Source organism: Vombatus ursinus, unplaced genomic scaffold, assembly GCF_900497805.2.
Source record: "Vombatus ursinus unplaced genomic scaffold, bare-nosed wombat genome assembly UNPS02014830.1, whole genome shotgun sequence".
NCBI lineage: Eukaryota > Metazoa > Chordata > Mammalia > Diprotodontia > Vombatidae > Vombatus > Vombatus ursinus.
The window spans coordinates 40,531,610-40,552,053 of NW_020954608.1; the positions used below are offsets into that span (position 1 = coordinate 40,531,610).

Below are 20,444 nucleotides of genomic sequence, written 5' to 3' on the forward strand. Positions count from 1 at the left end.
GTCACTTCTAAATTTAGTAATTCCTAGTACTTAGCACATGGTAGGTATTAAATAAATGTGTTATCATCAAATGTAAATGTCCTAATGCATTTACAAGTCCTCTTATAGAAATGTGAAGATTTAATTGGCAGACATGTTCTGCTCCTAATAAATTCCTGTTGCCTTCACATTATTTCTGCTTACTTTCCTCATCATGCTTATTCTTTTTTTATGACATCCCAGTTTTCATGGATAACATTAGTTAAATTTATAATTAGATGGTATACAGGCATTACTCCTTGAGATAGGGATTAGTTAAATTTGCTATCTAAATTTCTTTGATTTTCACATTGAATATAATTTTTCCTGGTTGTTGAAGTGATGTTTTCTTCTCATTTTTGATGGTCTTCGTACTTATAGGTCTTTAGTATACCATAAAAAGATTTAATCATAATGAATATTATATTTTTTGTTTGCTATTCTATACTTTTCTTATTTTGAAACATTACTGACAATATTAATGGAGCTCATTAGTATCTGTTGATATAAGGACAAATACCAATCAGATGTACCATTTCCTAAAGGTATTTAAAATATGTAAATCAGTGACCATCAAGAGACTAAAAGCCTAGAAATTGCATCAGTGAGCAAAAACTTCATTTCTTTGTCAAGCAGCCTATGTCAGCAATTATTAGATTATAAATTTATTTGTAAAATCTTATGGTGGAATATTATGAACAATATCACCGTATAATACAATGAGAAACAGTACAAGAGCAAACAAGTTTAAAGAGAGCTTGGCAAGAGATTCAACTATGTGATCATGCTAAGATCGTTACAGAATAAAACTAGATGGACAAGAAAGAGATGAAAAATAGAAAAGATTTGTAAAGTTTGTTAGACTTTTTTTCTCCATCAACTGCAATGCAGCCACCATATTTGAACTCCTAATGTAAACTAAAATTTTTTGTTGTACTATGTGAGGAAGTAAAAATTACATTAATGAAACCAAGGATAGAAACAAAATCTTGATTTTAACAAAAACAGTCCTGCTTATACACAGTAGAGGTTCATGCTGGAGGCAACACTGTTTTGGTGGCAACAAAGTATCAAATCTCAAACTTTTTGAAAGAGGAAGAGATTAATGGTTTGGGGAAAATTTTTTGTATTGTTACCAAAAAAGGTAACTGTCATCAACATAAACATATATTCATATATGTATATGTGTATACTTACTTTTCTATGTTAGAAAAATTTGTGAGAATACCCTACACATACATCAAGAGCATCCTTGATGAAAATGTGAAGAATGAACAAGTAAACTTTTGCAAAATATTTTACACTAGATAACTTCTTTCTGATACAGTTGATGGAAAGGTGTAGAGAATGCAAGATATTATTGTGTCTATTTCCTCTAATTTTTTGTCATTCTTCAATCATTCTCTGTTATATCTGACTTTTCATGACCCCATTTAGGGTTTTCTTGGCAAAGAAACTGGCAAAGAAACTTAACTTTTGTAGCTCATTTCACAGATAAGGAAACTGAGGCAGACAGGGTTAAGTGACTTGTCCAGGGTTATACAGCTAGTAAGTGTCTGAGCCAGATTTGAACTCATGAGGATGAGTCTTCCTGATTCCAGGGCCAGTGCTTTATCCACTGTGCCACCTAGGTGCCTTGTTATTTATTCTTAAGAAAGCATTCAGTTTGGTAGCACAAAATATTAAAGATTTGCCTCCCATATATATACCAAAATTATACAAGATTCCTAGCAAGATATTACAATAGACATGGCTTTGGTTCATCACTCTGAACATTACTCAAGCTCTAAAATAGAAAGATGTATACTTATTACAAGCATCTGCCAACGTAATGGAGGATGTTCAACATAAAGACTAAATGAAACAAGGAATCCTTCTAAAATGGTGATGTCCTCTAGACAGTTCTCCTTTGTAAATGACATTTTGTTAATTGCAAGAAGGCATAGAATATCCTTGCACCTCCTAAATGAGATATTTAAAATTTAAGGGAGTTTGGTCAAGCTATCCACACTAAAAACAACAAGTGAATGAAGAATACCTACTGTGTCTTCTTGTTTTCATTCTATTTCATTCTATCAGCCCTCAGAGCAGGCCACAGGGTTTCCATTGGGTTTGAGAATCTGAGGAGTAGATAAGATATCCCTTATATTCTTCTGGATAGGCTCCTTTCTTTTATATGATTCCCCTGTATATTAGATGATCATGCCTGAATCTTAAGACATCTCCCTGGGAGATATTCCCTACTGATTCATGTAGATGTTCAGTGTTTGTTTTCTAACTATTCTGTGGCGTAACTCAACTCTCTGCCTGTCGTACCTAGAAACACTTCTACTGGGAATATATCATAAAGAGGTCAGGGAGCTAAAAATATTTGTTATAGTACTTTTTTTTCTTTTTAATTTATTTATTTTTAGTTTTCAACATTTATTTCCACAAGATTTTGAGTTCCAAATTTTCACCACATCTCATCCCTTCCCCCACCCCAAGATGCCATGCAATCTGCCCTCCCTTCTATCTCTCCCCCCCCTTCTCTTATCCCCTTCCCCTTCTATTTACCTTTAGGGCAGGACAGATTTCTATACTCCATTTCCTGTATTTCTTGTTTCCCAGTTATAGCACTTTTTGTCATGTCAAAAAGTGATGTAAATTGGATGACCATAAAATGAGTAATGGCTAAACCAATAAGGGTATATGAAAGGAATGTAATATTATGTACCTTCTTCCTCTTCTTTATTAGAACATTCACGTTCCAACTATGGAGAATGGTCCTAAGCTTGCCACCCGTTTTTTAAATCAACTTACTGACATCCAGGTAAGTGCTTATTTATTTACTGTCTACTAAATTCAATCAGTGGTTAGAACTAAATATAATTACTTAGAAAACTGCAAGTAATTTCAAGTTAGCAAACATTTATTACTGTGTGCCAGACGCTGCATTAAAAACTGAAGCTACAAAGACAGAAATGAAACATTTCCCCCTTTCAAGGAGCTCACTAGTACGTGTTGGGAGGAGAAAACATGCTCATGATAAGTAAATATAGAAAATAAATGCTAAATGAATAACAACTAGTTTTGGGAGGAAACACTAATGACAGGGGAAACAAGTGCCTGTGAACAAATTAGTCTCTCAATGCCCCCCTGTGCATAGTTGTTTGCATGTTCTCTCTGCTATTACAATGCGACCTACTTGAGGGAGGGGACCATATTTCTGCCTTTGTATTCTCAGCCCTTAGCATGATGCCTAGCAGACCATAAGCACATAAGAAATGCTTGTTGTTAAGTTGATTGACTGTTTCTCTCAGATGATATACTGCTCAATAGATGCTGATCTCTATTGGTAGAGTGATTTTCCTTAATGAGAGTTCCCTATACTAATAATCCATAGTCCAGAATGAAAATATCAAAAATAAATGAACAAAAATATGGCTAAGAATTCCCAAGATGGTGTGATAGGTCTATGTCTTTCTTTGTATCCTCAGAATTTAGCGCAGTGCATAGTACTCAGCAAATGCTTATTAGATGCTTATTGACTGACTGACTGTCTGAATGCATCAAAAAAGAGGGAGGGAATAAGCGTACATAATGTCTACTATGTACGAGGCACTTTTTGTGAGTAAGAAAAGGGCAAAGACAGAAAATGGATAAAAGTAATTAAAAAATCCAATAAAGGGTTAAAACTTTTATCAATGAAAAAGTTTAGAAACAAAAGGTAATGGAAGAAAGAAGGTAGAACCACACCATTTTTTTTCTCACCTCCATTCATTCAATGTGTAATTTAGTGCCTTTGGATAAGAGGAAATCAAGAATTTCTCTTTTTAGCTAAGTTCAGCTAGAACTTTTATGCAACTTATAGTAAAATATAATTATTTGTAGAGAAATCCATATTGAAAATAAAATAAAATCATATTTTGGTACAGATAGTATAATGTAGAGAGGCACCATGAGACCCATACTGTATAGGGAGCAGGACTTGGAACCAGAAAGAAGTACATGCTGCCTATATAACCAGGCACAAGTCACTTAACATCTCAGAATCCAAGGCAACTTTCTTAAGACTGTTCTGTGGAGTTACCTATCTGCACAAGGAGTTCCCCACACTGATGAAATAATAAATAATAGTTCATGCATTAAAAATAAAAAAAGACACTATTTACTCAATTTTTAAATAGCAAAGGATTATTCATTTGGAATATAAATCTGTGACTTTGATCTTTTTTCCCTTTGTGCCTGTGGGCATAGTACCGAGTGGAGTCTTGAAATTGTTCTCTCGCACAGTGGCAAATTGGTGCTGTCAGCCAAGCCACTAGGTTGTCTATTTCTCTCCAAGAAAAATAATTTAAATATCCATTCAGAGAAAAGCCTAGAATTGCTCCGTGTGGTGCATTTGATCTTTCTAACATTACATGGAGACATGGATGTTTCCCACAAAGTACTGTGTAAAAGCTTCAGAGAGCCCTGCCAGTTTGCCCCAGGGGAAACATTCCTGCCCCACCACAAATTTGGCTTTGTCTTTAACCTTCTGTATATGAGTAAGAATCCCTGTGGTTAAGCATTTAATCCCATTTAGGTAATTATGTTTTCCTCTTAGATAGATTCTACAAATACCTCCTAGGAAGAGAGCACTCTAAACTCTGATTACATTTGTTGAAGAAAGAGAAGAATTCCCTATGTGTACACCTAACCCAAATTACATTGAAGCATTATATTTAGGGAACTTTCATTATGTTGCTAGTGTTCCTTTTCTTTTGTCCTGGGGAAATAAAAAAGACACTGGAACTATCCCCACACATGGGTCACCCTGAAAATTTCAGTTTCTTTAAAGGTATTGAGATACTTTGTGCCATTACATTCTTTGAAGGAAAAAAAATCCTGAGTGTTGCCAGAGTTAAGTGTTTTTCAAGAAAATTTCCACAAATTCTGAATTAGACTTCTTCAAAATTATTTTGAGACAGCTTGAAAGTACAAATTATACTAAGTATGATTTTTACTTTAAGAAAATAAGCACCTTTCCCCAAAAGATTTCTATGTATTACCTCCATTAATTGTAGGTTTCTTTGAGAGAGACTTTCAAAACAAAAAAATATTTAAACTTAAAGTTTAAATCTGAAAATATTTATAAAATAATCAGTTCATAGTTAAAATATTTGGATGTACCAACTTTATTGCACTCAAGTCTCATCAGTGGAAAGAATCTTTTTTTTCTTCAAGATAACTAGACATTTGGAGAACAAAACTGAAAATCTAATGTCTATGAGAGAACATTTTTGAAATTCCAAAGAATAATAATAATAACCAATATTTATACAGTGCTTTAATGTTTGCAACATACTTTGCATATTTTACCTCATTTGATCATCTGAATACCACAGGGCCAGGAGTGACATGACTAAAATTGGATTACCTTCAGATGGGTTGATATTATTGCAGTCAGAAAACTTAAATTTCCCAAATGTATTTTTTCTATTGAGTTCATTAAACATTTATTAAGCACTTTCTATGTAAGGCACTAGGGATGTGAAGATGAAAAATGTGGTGATACCTTCCCCTAGGAGCATACAGGCTAAGAGATCAAATGAGATAATAGAAGTAAAGTACTTACCATATGGTCTGCCACATAGTAGGTGATATATAAATGCTTATTCCCTTCTCCCTAAAAGTAGAATTCAGGTACACAAGCAACTACTGTGCAGGTCACAAAGTGATAAACCCTAAAAAGGGATCTCTTCACCATGCCCTAAAGATATAGGAAACCACAGAAGACCTTGTGGAAGAGAGAGCATATAAGCTGGTAGTTGAAGGAAAAGAAGTCAGAGATGTGAAAGGATCATATTGTGAACATAAGGACTAGCTTGAAGGCATGAAAAGAGGAGGAAGTGCACTGGATAAGGCTAAGAAAATGACTGTTAATCCAGTATCCCTGGTACATAGGGAGATTTAAGGGGAGTACTGTGAAATAAAGCAAGAAGGGTAGGTAGGAGGGAAAGTATGGAAGATCTTAAAAAAGAAGAGTGTATTTTATCTTATAATTATCTAATTGATTAGTCACAATTAACCTAATTATGGTTAACAACAATCATTTCATTCAATATGTCCTGTATAATTTACGATTCTGAGTATTTCAAATCTTAAAAATATCAAACAAAAACATTGAATATTTGTGTTTCTGTATTCCTTTCAAGTAAGACATACTGGGTGTACTTTTCACGTTCTCTTGTCTTTAAGTTGATGAGAGAACTTCATTTTCCTTGCAAAGATCTCATCAGCCAGGTCATCTTGCTTAGAACATAATCAGTTGTCTAACTGGGCTGAAAGGACCCAGGAATACACGCATACATACACACATACGTACATACGTACATACATACATACATATATACATATATATTTACATATGTGTATTGATAGATCGTAAGAACCCAGTGAAAATTATTCTTGTTGTTTTAGCATGAGTGGCATGATTGCACCTGTGCAATAGAACAAGCATTTTCACAGTTGTGTGGTCTTAATCTGATGCTTCATCATGACTCTGAATGTATGAAGGTTATGCCTGAGGAGTACAAGCTCTGGTATGATACAAAGACTTCCAGGTAGTTCTAGTAACACGTTACAACTGCATTTCATGGACAAGCCTCACTAAGTATAGAGATGCTTTCTACAAGTAGATTGGCTTCTTGGGGATGATTTTTTTGGATATGTCAACAAAGGAAATGTAAAAATTATTCTCATTCTCATTCATTGGATGGTGACTGTGAAATGGTGGAACAAGGGACTGAAGATGCAAATAATTACAGTTTTTACGCAATCTATAAATATGAACACATGTGAATAACCCTACATGAGAGATCCTTGACAATGACCAACAAATACTTCTGCCATTAGAGGGACTCAATCAGATCAATTTAGACATTCTCATTATAAATGAAATGAGAAGACAGGAAATTTCAGCTCAGCAAAAGACTGGCTCATAAGTTTTCCTGGAGAGGCACATCAAGTAATTGTCAGTTGGTTTTACTGAGTAATCAAGGGCAATAAGAAATATAACTTCATGAGTTATTTGGTCATTTTGTTTTGTAGTGATCTTGGTAAGACTTTTCAAAAAGACCTCCATGAAAGTAATTGTGGATTATGTAGCAACAACAGTTTAGAGGATTAGGAGGCACAGAAATCTACAAAGAACTTCGTACTTCTCTCCAAAATAAATAAAAATAACTGACACTTGATGACTTTAAGGAATAAAACAGGATAACAGAATTTCATAACTGGAAGTAACTTCAGAGTCCATTTTAGTCTAACCTATATCTGAAAAAAAAAAAGGCACTTTCTTTGTCACATGACCTGTGGCAACCAACCATCATCAGTCTGTCTCTAGTCTAACCTATCTGTGGCCCAAAGAAGTTTAAGTTATCTTAATTTTGGCCCTTACCTACTGCTGAGTTGTACAGGTCTGACATACCCTCTCATGACCTACTTTTCCACCCTTATTATACATTACTGTCCTTCATGCACCCTTCAGTCCAGCCAAACTGGGTGTCTTGCTATTATCTCACATACAACATTCCACTTTCCATCTCCATGCCTTTGTATGAACTGTCCTTATGCCTAGGATGCATTCCTTCCATATTCTGCCTTTTAGAACCCCTATTGCCTTAGCTGTCCCCCTTAGGTAGCAATTCTCTTGTTCCTCCAGGTTCAAGTGACTCCCCAACCACAATGACCTTGTTTTGATTTTGTGTGTTTTGCATTTAGGTAATGTGTATGCATGATAAGCTGCTGGAAGGCAGGAACTGTTCCACTTTTACCTTTGCTTGCTTCATGTCTAGCACATAAGCACTTAATATATGCTTGCTCATTCATTGATTTGAAGAATTAATGCAGTGCTAGTTTTGCTCAACTGCTTTTCTTCTCTCTTTTCTTTCTTACAAGAGGAAGGGAGGAGAGAGGAAAGAATATACATGAAAATAAAAATAAAATATCTGTTTAAAAAAAGATTAAATAATTGTATTACCCATTAGCCAAATAAAAATTTTCATTATTGGATTGAGAATTATTATAAATTTTGAAAGGAAGTGGCAATATTCTATAAAACCATAAAGAATAGGCTTACTAGGAAAAAGTTCATCAAATGATGTATCTTCAAATCGTTGAAGAGCTTTTATGTACAAGAGGGATTAACTATATTCTGGCTGACCCCAAAAGGGAAAAATGGATAGAAATTATAAATGTGCTATTTATAATACAAAGAATAACTTCCTAACAGTCAGAGCTAGATGAAAGTAGAATGTACCAACTCAGGAGCTATTGAGTTCATCATTAATGGAGGTTTTAAAAACAGCAAAGTCATTGAGGAAAACGAGGGCCTCACAACAACCTTGAGAGGTAGGTGCTGTCATTTGGACAAGTTAAGTAACTTGTCCAAAATCAAGCTAATAGGCATCTGAGGAAGGATTGGAACTCCATTCTTCCTAATTCCAAGTCCAATACTCTATCCACTATGCCATCCAACTATCTCTTGTAGGTAGCCAAATGATAACATAAGAAAGATAGGAAGAGTGTAATATAATTGAATGGCATGTGCTTCAGAAGAGGACAGATTGTTCAATTATAATGGTATTATACATTTTAAACTTTTTAAAATTTATGAAGTATTTTCTTCACTTCAGTGATGTTTAATAGGCAATATAAGTATTATTATTCCCATTTTACAAATGAAGAGACTGAAGATGAGATTTGCCCAAGGTCAAGGTAGTTAAGACTTGACCTCAAGTCTTCTGATTCCAAGATTCTTTTCACTAGCTTCACAGTGACAATGACAGAAAAATGTTCTCAGAATGGTAATAAAGCTCAGGAGTGTAGGCATGGCTACTCCTCTTCCATTGAGAAAGGCCAAGTGTGCCTTTGGTAGAAGTCAGATTTCAGGTACTCAAGGATCTTAGAAGGAAAGTTTTGAGGATGTAGCTGAGTTGAAGTATAATAGAATAGGATGGGTCTTCTTTCAAAGGTGAAGAGAGAGCCTAGGGAAAGGTAGGTCTGAGCTTTCCAGGATGTGCTTTGGTTAAGTAAAACATACAAACCTATTTTCATATGGCTTTAATTGAGACTGAGATTTTTTTGAATGAAGAAAAGAATTGTTGGTGTAAAATATGGCATACAATTTTAGTTTGACAGTTTAGCCAGCATTTACAGATTTTTAAAGATTTTGCTGGCTAGCATGTCTGTTTTATCAATTGTTCTATTAGGCATCTATCTAATCATCTTGCATGTAGTACTTTAAGGTTTACAAAACACTTTTACATTATCTTATTTGATCTCTAAAAAAGGAAACAGCAGTCAGTTAATTTAGATCATATTATTTTTAACTATCAAAAGCCAAATGTAGACATAGGTGCATTTTAGAAAACCAAGACTGCATTTAGTATTTATTCAGCACTTAAGTCCTAGATTCTAGGAATAACAAGATGTGAACAAATAACAAAAATGAACTTGTCTTTGTCCTCAAGGAGGTTACATTCTTTTAGAGAAAATGACATCTAAAAATACACTTTATAAGATCTAATAGTTTAAAGCTGAACCAAGAATTTTGAGACACTTGCACAAGGTAGTTTCCAGGAAAGAGGCACCAGTAGCTAGGGTGTGGTGGAAAGAAGGAGCAAGTTAGAAAGACCTCATGAAAAGTCTAAGAAACACATACTTTAATGATATATTGATTTCTAGTAATGTCTCACTCCTATTCTCTATCATGGCTAGAGTGGATTGAGGACCAACCTTGGGAATCAATTGGATCTGGGTTCAAGACTGACTGTGACCTTGAGGAAGTCACTTAACTTTAATGTTTTAGGCAACTTTATAAGACTCCAAGTTTCGGATGAATTGACAATATGTATTAGTGGATTTCTATATCAGAAGCTCCTGAAAGCAGGAATATTATCTCAGGTCAAAACCTAATCTGTAAAGGCTTTGAAGAATCATTCTAGCTAAGCTTAGAAAAGTTCATATCCAGGTTGCCTTGCAGGGTGACAGAGTTTTTTGGTCTTGGCAATTCTTCAAAATGGTCTTCTAATTCATTAAAGGGTAGTGATTTACATCACTGGGGAAAATACTCACACTGACAAAAATCACAGCTCCTTAAAACAAAGTACATACAGTTTATATGAAAATATGAAGCTTGATCATTGAGTATGAATATTTTTAAAGTTTTTATTTTTTCCAGATAGCAAAAATCCAACATTAAACAAAAAAAAATCTCCCTGTATATTTTTCTTCATTTGATTTTTGATTTTTTTCTCTAAATACTTCAGTTTAATACATAACACTATAAAATTGATCTGCTTACCTTGCCTTGGCTTTTTCATAATGATTTAGTTTTATGCTTTTCCTGCACTGTCATCTTTCATTCTTGAAATATGTCTTCTTGTTTTTGTTGCAGTATGGACGAGAAGAGAGCGATTGGACAATCTTGGTGTCTTGAATGAAAAACACAGACAATATCATCTATATGTTATTGGGGCGAAACATTGTGTTTGAATTGTGATAAATATGTTTGGCTACCAGTTTATAGCTGTGTGTAATGTATTGTGTATTATCACTGTGTTCCTGGGGATGAATGCTTCCCACATGCCAGAGAATAGAAATAACAATCATGTCACTTTGTTCAGTAAGCTTGCTAGTAGAAGCTTCCTTTCTTGTAGTAAGTAGCTAAGATGAAGCCATAAAAAGTAGAAATACCCTCACAACTCTTAGTGCCTCCTTTAGTGGCCTTGACCTTACTCATGACTTAGAATGGAATATGCCCTTCTTCCTGTACCTCCTTGGCATTTCCCCCCTCTTCTTTTATTTACCAAATGAGGCTTGACTGACTAAAAGCTGGTTCAGATGAATTTTATCATGTACGTTCTGTTTCCTTCCTTACCATCTTTAGGACACTCTTCTCTGTGGTTGTCATTTTTCTGTTTTTCTTTGAGACATTGGAAGAGCTGGATTTGCTCTCTGCACTTGGGTTTTGAAGTGAATTTTCCTCTGGCACAAGCATTTTGCTTAATTCTTCTGTTCCATACAATAGAAATGTTGCCACAGAGGATAATGACATGATCCTTCTGCTCAATTTTGGATCTAAAGTATCATTAATAGCCTTCTGTTAGTCCCTTATGCTTGTTTGCCTTTATTGCATATTCACAGGGCATTTCCCCAGGGAGGCTTCAGTTTGCAAAGCTCCTTGTCATTGCACCTGGAGGCTCAGGGAATTTTCATCAATATCCCTGCTAATAATCTGCACTGTAATTCATTTTATTACTCACTCTCCCTCTTCCTTTTTAGTATACCTAACTCCCACATGCCAACATTTAGCTATAAAACACTTATCTTGTAGCTAAAAGACATTGCAAATTGATTTTTTTGAACTTCTAAATTTCTCTGTACAGTATTAGGTTCCTAAGGGACTTCCTTAGGAATGTACTCTCCCTTCTTTTTAAAGACTTCTTCAAATTTTGTAGTGATCTGAACTGTTCTCTAATCACTAAAACAATTACAGAATTGTACTGAAGAACTGAATTATCAATGACAACTGTGAATATGGGTTTTGGGTCTACATTCTCTTTAAATAGGTTATAAGCACAGAACAGCATTCAGTTTCAGAGAAGTATGACTGTATGTTCTTACTGTCTTTACATAATTGAAACTGGTTAATTGGCATTTGTGCTTGATTCTTACAGTTAGTGTATTTTTCGTACATTGTTTTTAGTTCCCATGGTCTGCTGACTCACCGGCTTGGAGAGCTACCTACAGACACACAATAAGATAAATTATTCCGATACTGACTTGTGCCTTGAAGTGAGATACAAAGTTAAAAGAAATAGAAGTGCATTTCCTAGTGAGTGAAATAATAGTGAATTGTGTAATAATTGCTCATTTTTATGTTTCTGGGTGTGAGAAGATGGAAAGACCTCTGATTTAATAGCTACTTTTTGCTACAAAGCAGGGACTATAGAGTGTGTGTGTGTGTGTGTGTGTGTGTGTGTGTGTGTGAGAGAGAGAGAGAGAGAGAGAGAGAGAGAGAATTCTGGAATGAAGAAGATAACAAAAATGCTCTTCATAGGGCTTTTATGATGAGTTGTTATCCTGGAAGATGCTATCTAATTCAGGACTTAATCTTGAGAAGTATGACTATCTTTCCCACAGTTAATATGTCTTTTATTTTTTAAAGGATTTATTTTTTTCTTAGTAAATCTTTTGACTAGCCTTGAAAAAGAGTGGCATTGAATCTGAGCTTTTCAAAAAATATTTTACTATAATTATTTCCTTTGGAATCCTATGTATTTTATTTTATGCATTAAAAAACATTATTCTCAAAAAAGGTCCACAGGCTTTATCAGATTGCCAAAGGAGTCCATTACACAAAAAACTTTTGGTCTGTGGAAAAGGAGGGGTTGCTTTTGCTAGTCCTTCAATACCCTGTCTTTTTATTTAGTTTTTCAACTATCTATGTGTGGTTTCCACAATCACTATCTGGGGCCATCTCAGGCATTTTCTGCTATACTTAAAATCTTTCAGGATACAACTGATATTTATACAGTGCTTTAAGGTCTACAAAGCAAACACAAAAACATGAAGATAGTACAAGTATTTTCATTTTCATTTTACAGTTAAGAAAGGTTAAGTGACTCTGCTCATGGTTACCCACTAGTAAGTATCAGAGGCAGGAACTGAACTCAGGTCACCTGATTGCAAGATCAGTGCCCTATCCATAATATCTGGGTGCCTCTCAGCTTGTGGGAGGAACATCAAGGAAGTTCATGTTAGGGTGTATAATTGTTCCTATCACTTTAATCAGAGCTAACTATGCTACTAACTTGTTAAATGGATTTAGAAAGAACATGTGTGCAATTTTTTTTCTTGGTGCCCTATTTGTTTAATTGTAGTGGATCAATATAGCAAGAGTAGCACATTATAACTAGGCAATTATCCATTTTTCAACAGTTAGTTGTGGTAACACTAATTGATCATTTAAGACATAAGATAATCTAACATTAGGAACATGTGAAGCTAATCTGCTCAAAAAGATCAACAAATTAATACTGTTGCTGATATTTGCATAATTGACTGCAATTATTTAATGTTTAATTGGGTTGATCAAATGAGATTCAGGAACTCACATGAGTATGCATATAAACAGAACTGATGGTACTTAAAATGATTTGTGTTTCCTTTTTTCCTCTACTTTATTGAGTGATTACTTTCAAACCAAATCTACCCCTAGCTTTCTATACATCAATAGCAATCAAGACTTTAAAAATGAAATATTATCAGACATCCACTAAAATGGAACTGTAAATACTGTTTAAACTCCCATCTGGCATCAGAAATTTTCTTTGTCAAATTCTTTTTTAAAGAGTAAAGTTGTGCCCCATCAAAGGATGAAAAATCAGATCAGCACATTCCTGAGATGGGGTACAGTATTGACCTGTCTGAATGAATAAATGAAAGTTATCAGATTCAGCTTACAAACTAGCTACAAAAAATGATGGAGTGAGTCACTGTATAATGACTTAATTCTGGCAAGGAATCTTAGGAAGACGTACAATGTAGAGAGTAGTCCCAGGATTGGGAATTGGAAGACCCATATTCTGATCTCCACTCTGCTACTAACCATCTCTGTTATCTTCAGAAAACCAATCTACCTTCCTGGGCATAAATGTCCTCAGAAAAATTCAAACTAGATATACTATATCACCCTTCAAGATTTAACATCCAGAAATTCTGTCTCTCTAGAAAGTACTCTGTTTTGAGGACAATTATCTGATAGCAAAGACTATTGTATTTTCATCTCCCCCCAACCCCCACCCCCAAGAGCATAGCACAGTGGTATGTACATAGCAGGTACTTTAAAATGTTTCTTGAGGTGAATTATAGAAGAGAAAATACACTATTCTTCCATATCAGGAGAGAAAAAAAATATATAATATCAACCTTGTGATGAAATGCAGTTTTAGTACTTTTAAGAAAGCAAGAAATGAATATCAGAACCCAGTGTTAGAAAACTGTGCCAATTTGATGGCTGGCTTTAATTTCAACACCTAAAAATAATTGTCCATTGGCCAATGGAGGTAGAACAGTCTTTCTTGGGCACATGAAATTATATCATTTTTGGGCAGAGAGTTTGTTAGAGGAGCTTCAGTTTTAAATATAGGACCTTATCATGGCAGGGAGTTAGAAGCCCCCACTAGACATTTTTAAAGTTAAATTTAAAGTTATTTATGTCCTCTCTCTCACTGAGCACATTAAACTTGTATTCTTTTTCCTGAAGCAGTTTTTCTTTATCCCTGAAAACAGTCATCTTGCACCTTGTAGGTATGGAAAAGTGTATAAGCAGAACACTAACCACTTTTGTTCTTTAACAGATAAGTTTTTTGAGTTCTGTTTTCTGAAGCACTTTGTGTGTTTCATGCAATAGTTCAGACTTCTTTTGATTCAAAGTCTATTGTCTGAAAATGAAGCAGGCCACTTTGGCAGCTGTTATGAAACCATAATTTATTAAAGGACCAGTGGTCCTTTATAGTGTATACGTGTCCATGAAATATAGTCAGTGAATTCTTTTATAAAATGATAATGTCTTTTAAAATATCTGAGCACTAAATGAATCATGAATGGTTATACTAGCCATTAGTCTTGGTGGACTTATCTAAATGGGTCAGTCAGGTTAAGATTTGCCACAAACAATTTCTTTTTCATCTGTTTCCCTGTAAAAAGTCCCTTCAATTAGTAGCATGCCTTAGAATTAACAATATTGATGTGAGTTTTAACTAGTCATAATACATTTAACAATTTAACAATAACAACCATACAATACATTTGGTTAACAATTATTGAGTGATTTAAAAGGTGCATGAGAGGGGCAGTTACGTGGCGCAATGGATAGAGCACCGGCCCTGGAGTCAGGAGGACCTGAGTTCAAATATGGTCTCAGACACATAACACTAGCTGTGTGACCCTGGGCAAGTCACTTAACCCCACTGCCCAGCAAAAACAAAGAAAAAAAAAGGTACATAAAATTCTACAATACTAGATGTGGAACTGATTTCAGAGTATGGTAATTGACCTCAAAGAGCTTGCAATCTAGTCATACAGTCTAGTAGCACAAGTCTGAAAGCATTTGATACGTGCAATCAAAAAGAATAAGTTAACTAGCAGTTAAGAAAAAAACTGAATATTTTGATCTATCATTTTCAATGAAAATTGTTTTATATTTCTTTACTTCTTGTAGGAAATTCTCTACTACTCAGCACTGAGCATGGCATAAGCTATGTTGTTTCTTCACTGACTAATGCTAATCTGATATAAGTCTTCTGGGCCGTATTAAACTGATGCAACATATTTAATAAGAAACCTCAGATAATAATATCCCCACTAGACTTGTTAATTCTTAAGAATGCTAAGGCTGAAATTCACATGCAAAATACTATCTGAAAATGAGATTTACTGGAGACTATACATTATGGAACAAGTTACTTTAACATGTTAGGTCATGTATTGAGCTACTTAGAAAATGACCAAAGCCTGAGAAATGTGTTTCTGTCCTGAAGACCAGTTCTTCTGGTCTGTAAGTTTGTGTCCTTTTTGTTGTTACCCAAAGAAAATCTTTTTCAAAATCCTGGCTGATTAACAAGGAAGTTTTAGCTTCTTTTTCATTCTTCAGTATACCTTAAAGTTGAAGTACCCACTTCAATAAAATATATATCAGATCCTTTATTTAGTTAAAAAAAAATGAAACATACCAAGGCTCAAGAAGTTGTCATCTTTACCCGCGATGATTTCCTGTGATTAGATATACACATCAAAACTCAGTCTTTTGAGAATGAATCTGTACTCCTCCCCTCCCACTGCTCTTGTTTTTTTTTTTTTTGCCAGTCAGATCAAATTATTACATCTCACTTTTTTGGCTGCGTGGTTTCCTGCACTAGAATCTCCATTGTTAACAGGACTTAATAGTTGAATAGTTTACTACACATTTTATATCATCCCCAAACTCTTGTTTGCAAAATAATGTGCAGATTCTGATTCACAAAATGCAGGGGTGGATATTTGTTCATTGACAGATAATGAGACCTAATTAATTCCTCATGTCAAAGGCTATAGTGGGCAAGTTATTTCCTACAGTTTTGTACAGAATGAAGTAAGATGTGAAAAAGAAAGTCAGTGGCAGAACAACAGTAAGAATGAAAGAGGAAGGGATACGATTCAGGAAGCAGCACAAATATTTCATTCTTCTATCCTGTCTAAAGAAAGACTATTTCCCTACCCCTGCAGAATTCTTGTACTCTGCTACTCTTTTAAACTTTGGCTTCTATGCTAAGGCTAGTTATGGGTGCCAAATCAAAACAGTGCCAATTATTATGTGTCTTCAAGAAAGTGGTTTTAAGTTTTTCTAGCATTAGAATGAGCTCGCAGACATTTTCTGACAGGGACTATGGGAAATTTCATCTTTTATTTCCCATGCCTAGTACAATGCCAAGTGTAGACAAGGCACTTAATAAGTGTGTATTGAGGTGAACTAAATTATTGGGATATCTAATAGAAACTACTTTGGAAAACTAAAGAGCTGGACTGGAGTTAATTCAAGAGATTTAAAAACCAGGGCTTTTTTTTTCTTTTTCTTTTTTTTTTTTTTTTGTGAGGCAATTGGGGTTAAGCGACTTGCCCAGAGTCACACAGCTAGTGAGTGTTAGGTGTCTAAAGCCAAATTTGAACTCGGGTCCTCCTGACTCCAGGGCCAGTGCTCTATCTACTGTACCACCTAGCTGCCCCTCCAGGGCCTTTTAAAAAACAAAACAAAACAAAAGAAAAAATGAATTCTTGTACATACTGTTGATTCTTGAGCAATCTTTTTCCTTTCAGGTTTTTTTATTATGAATTTCTTTGGGCAGAGGAAAATTATAAGGAACTAGAATCAAATTATTTATTGCAGATCTTATCTGTTCCTTAGATAGGATTACTTTGTTTTAGGAATTAGATGAATATTGTGGCTTCACTTTTAACTGTGAAATTAAATATTTAGTTGTATTTTTCTCCACCTAGTTATCAAAAGGTACATAAAAATAAACAGTAAGGTTAAGATGAATGCAAGAACTGACTTCAAACAATGCATCACTGTAAATTTCCAAGGTTGTGGGAAATGCTGTTAGATCAGATCTTGGAAAGTAAGTCTGTTAGTCTCTGAGCATATATCAAGTTTTTTTTTTTTTTTTTTTTAAAGAGGTTCCCCCAGTAAATTGAAAAAATTGATTCAACTATAGATAGATACATCTCATTTATACCATCGTTCTCACTCACAGTCTGAAATTATGTGTACTTATTTAGTAATGGACACTTGATAAAAGAGAAATTAGATTAGAAAAATAGGTTGAAGTGAATATATCCTATCCCAGAGTTTATAGAAGTTTAGGAACATTGAAAAGTTAGCTAAAAATGCAGACTTTTTGAACCTGATTTGAAGTCTGACTATAGTTATCACAGGAGTGATAAAACCTGGCCACTAGTGTCTTAAGTTTCCTATTTTATGAGGTGACTAGTTCTGTACCTGTTTGTGAAATCCTCTTTAAGTAAGAAAAATTGGTCATTCAACAGATATAAAGAAATATTTTAGAAGACTCATGTTTTCATAAATGTTTGAGGTGATGTTTTGTTATGAGGATTCAGACACATTAAAAGCACCATAATAACAGCTATAAGGAAAATATAGTGAGTAAAGTAAAGGAAACTATACCTCATTCTTCTTTAAAGGTTTTGTAGAAGCACAATTAAACTCTCATAATGGCTTTGTTACACATGAACCATCTGGTGTGAATGAACACTTTATATTTGTATGTCTAAAGAACCTGTAATAATTGTATTTTGCTGGCAATAGATACATTCTTTATTGTTTGCATTTTCCTCATCCAATCTGTAATTATGCAGTATTTCTCTCTTCAATAAAACAATTTAATGGACACCTGTTTGTGTGGTATGAAGAAATCAGCATTGTTGGATGCATGTAATAAACTTTAATTGCCATTTTTATGATGCTTCAAGGTTTTTGGTTAGAGGATGTAAAAACTGTCATTTTCACATTTTTAAAATAATGACATTGAAGAGAAGGAAAAGAAGCAAGGGTATAAGGAAGAAGACATGTAACAACATGAATGTTAAATATATTTTTTATAAAAAAATCTTAAAAACTTTTTTAAGTATATGGATTTATTTTCCGCTAACTATAGCTTCCCCGCTTCAAATTACTGTACAATATATCCTGAATAGATTGGCTCTTCCTGTTCACCTTAAAATTGTATCTACAATATTAATTAAATTGTTTGCCCACAGTAGTTAAAAAAAAGCTTTGGGACAAAAATATTGTCTAAATGTTATAAATCAGTTCTAAAGATAAAGTATTAATAGGATTAGTAGAATCTAATATTTATTTAGTGGTTCCTATGTGCCAGGCATTGTACTAAGCAATTTTATAAGTTTTATCTCATTTGATCCTCACAACAACCCTGGGAGATAAGTGCTATCATTATCCCCATTTTACTGATGAGGAAACTAAGGCAAATGGAAGTTAAGTGACATGCCAAAAGTCCCACTGATAGAAAGTATCTATGGTCACATTTGAACTCAGGTCTTCCTAACTCCTTGCCTCAGTTGCCTTATCTGTAAAATGAGCAAGAGAAGGAAATGGCAAACTACTCCAGTATCTTTGCCAAGAAAACCCCAAATGGGGTCATGAAGAGTCAGACAGGACTCAAAAATGGATTCAACAACTTCCTAATTCCAGGCTCATTGATCCATCCACTGCACCATCTGACTCTCCCTTACTTTGTCCTATAAATAAAGGACATCAATAATCCAACTTTCTAGTCAAATAAAGAACTTCGTGAAAAGATATAAGAATAATTTGTAGATTAGGCATGTTGTATTCATTTTCCCATAATTTGGACTACATGATTGCAAATGCAGCAAAACTTTAGTTTTATCAAAGAGTGACAAAGCAAAGCTTAAACAAAGCAAAGCTTAAATTCATCATGAATCTTTTCCCTATATGCTTCAACTCCTGAAGACAGTGACCTCTTAGCAAGCTAAGAACTTAGGTTAGAGCTAAGAGGGCGTGGGCAAAGGTTAGTAGTTTGGTTCAGCAATAGTGTCAGAGCACAACTCCCAGAAGAATGACAAAGATTGAGATGTCATTGCTGAAGGTGATGACTTACTGGTGTTTACATGATTTATAAGAACAGACAGCTCTGTTGAGAAAAAAAGCAGTTTTCTTCAGGGGAGAAAGTGTCTTTTCTGCATTGTCCTACTAACAAAAAGAAACAAAAGAAACAGACATTTTCTTGCCTTTGTAACTTCCCTCCCCTCACACAAACTACCTCAATTTAATCTCATGTATGTTCTCTAAGTTTGCTTATATATCCAAATCAAAATACACTGTACCAGTATATATTTTTTCAGGTCATACTGTGGAGTTCTTTTTACCCATATCTATCTTCATCTGCTTATGATGGTGATGGCTTGTGTCATGACATTCCTGTAACTTCAAATTGGTACATCAAATGAAAAAAAAACTAAAAGGGAATTCTTATTTGCATATATGTGTTTGTGAAGAATATTGCATATTCTTTGTAACAGCCCTTTCATAGCTGTGATTTTATACCTCAATGTCAACTAGAAACTTTGTAGTCCTATTTACGTGTTGGAGTCTTTGCTAATAAGTTATACATTGGCTGAGAAAACTCAGTTGATGAGTAAAAAGTATATACAAATAGTTTCTATGCCAAAACTTCCAAATTTATTGACGGGAAAAATTCTTAGGATGAGCAAATGGATATAAAAAATGGGAAAGTAATATTGCTCATCAGGTATTAATGCTAAAGCAAAAGGAGGCAGAAATATGATTACCTTGGACAATTGAGTTACCTTTCCTGGGAAGCAGATTCCTCATTCTTAAAATGGGGACATTGAAGTCATTGAATTCTGATGCCCCTTCCAGATTGAAATGTGTAATTGTGATGTGTTCACTGTAAAGTCATATATGAAAAAGTTCCAAAATGAGTAATCTTGGAAGCAATGAAAACAATTTCACCAAGAGATGTTTGAATACTGTAAGTAGAAATTCAATACCATCTCCAGATCTTCAGATTCATACTGCTGCAATAGACAGTTTGCTTAAACTTGAAAAAGTACAGTCAGTTGCGTAGTTTTTAAGTTTTAGAGGACACCGGAAGAAAAACATTCTTCACTATCATTCTGCTCTTTTGTTACCAGTGGATTAAATTCATTACTCCAAGTTATTAATGACCAATAATTCTTGGAAATGTCCATCTTTGATAACAATTTCCCACTTTTCCATCTCTCCTCACTCTTAATCCTAAAACTATTCTCCATCTTGACCTCTATCTTCAGTTCTT

The 20,444-nt window shown here is 34.4% G+C and overlaps 1 protein-coding gene and 1 long non-coding RNA gene across 2 annotated transcripts in view; one reads left to right on the plus strand and one right to left on the minus strand.

The window, feature by feature from the left end:
- The window catches only part of BCAT1 (branched chain amino acid transaminase 1), a 71,014-nt gene extending 60,488 nt beyond the window's left edge, over positions 1–10,526 (plus strand). The window contains exons 10-11 of the mRNA XM_027838757.1: positions 2,756–2,830; positions 10,442–10,526. Coding sequence (XP_027694558.1) covers positions 2,756–2,830; positions 10,442–10,483 — 117 coding nt within the window. The 3' untranslated portion in view covers positions 10,484–10,526. The remainder of the gene's footprint in view (positions 1–2,755; positions 2,831–10,441) is intronic.
- LOC114025339 overlaps positions 1–15,880 on the minus strand; it is a 42,258-nt gene extending 26,378 nt beyond the window's left edge. The window contains exons 1-2 of the long non-coding RNA XR_003567011.1: positions 15,783–15,880; positions 10,349–10,478 (exon numbers count right to left, since the gene is read on the minus strand). This is a non-coding gene — a long non-coding RNA (uncharacterized LOC114025339). The remainder of the gene's footprint in view (positions 1–10,348; positions 10,479–15,782) is intronic.
- Between the last annotated feature and the right edge of the window lie 4,564 nt (positions 15,881–20,444).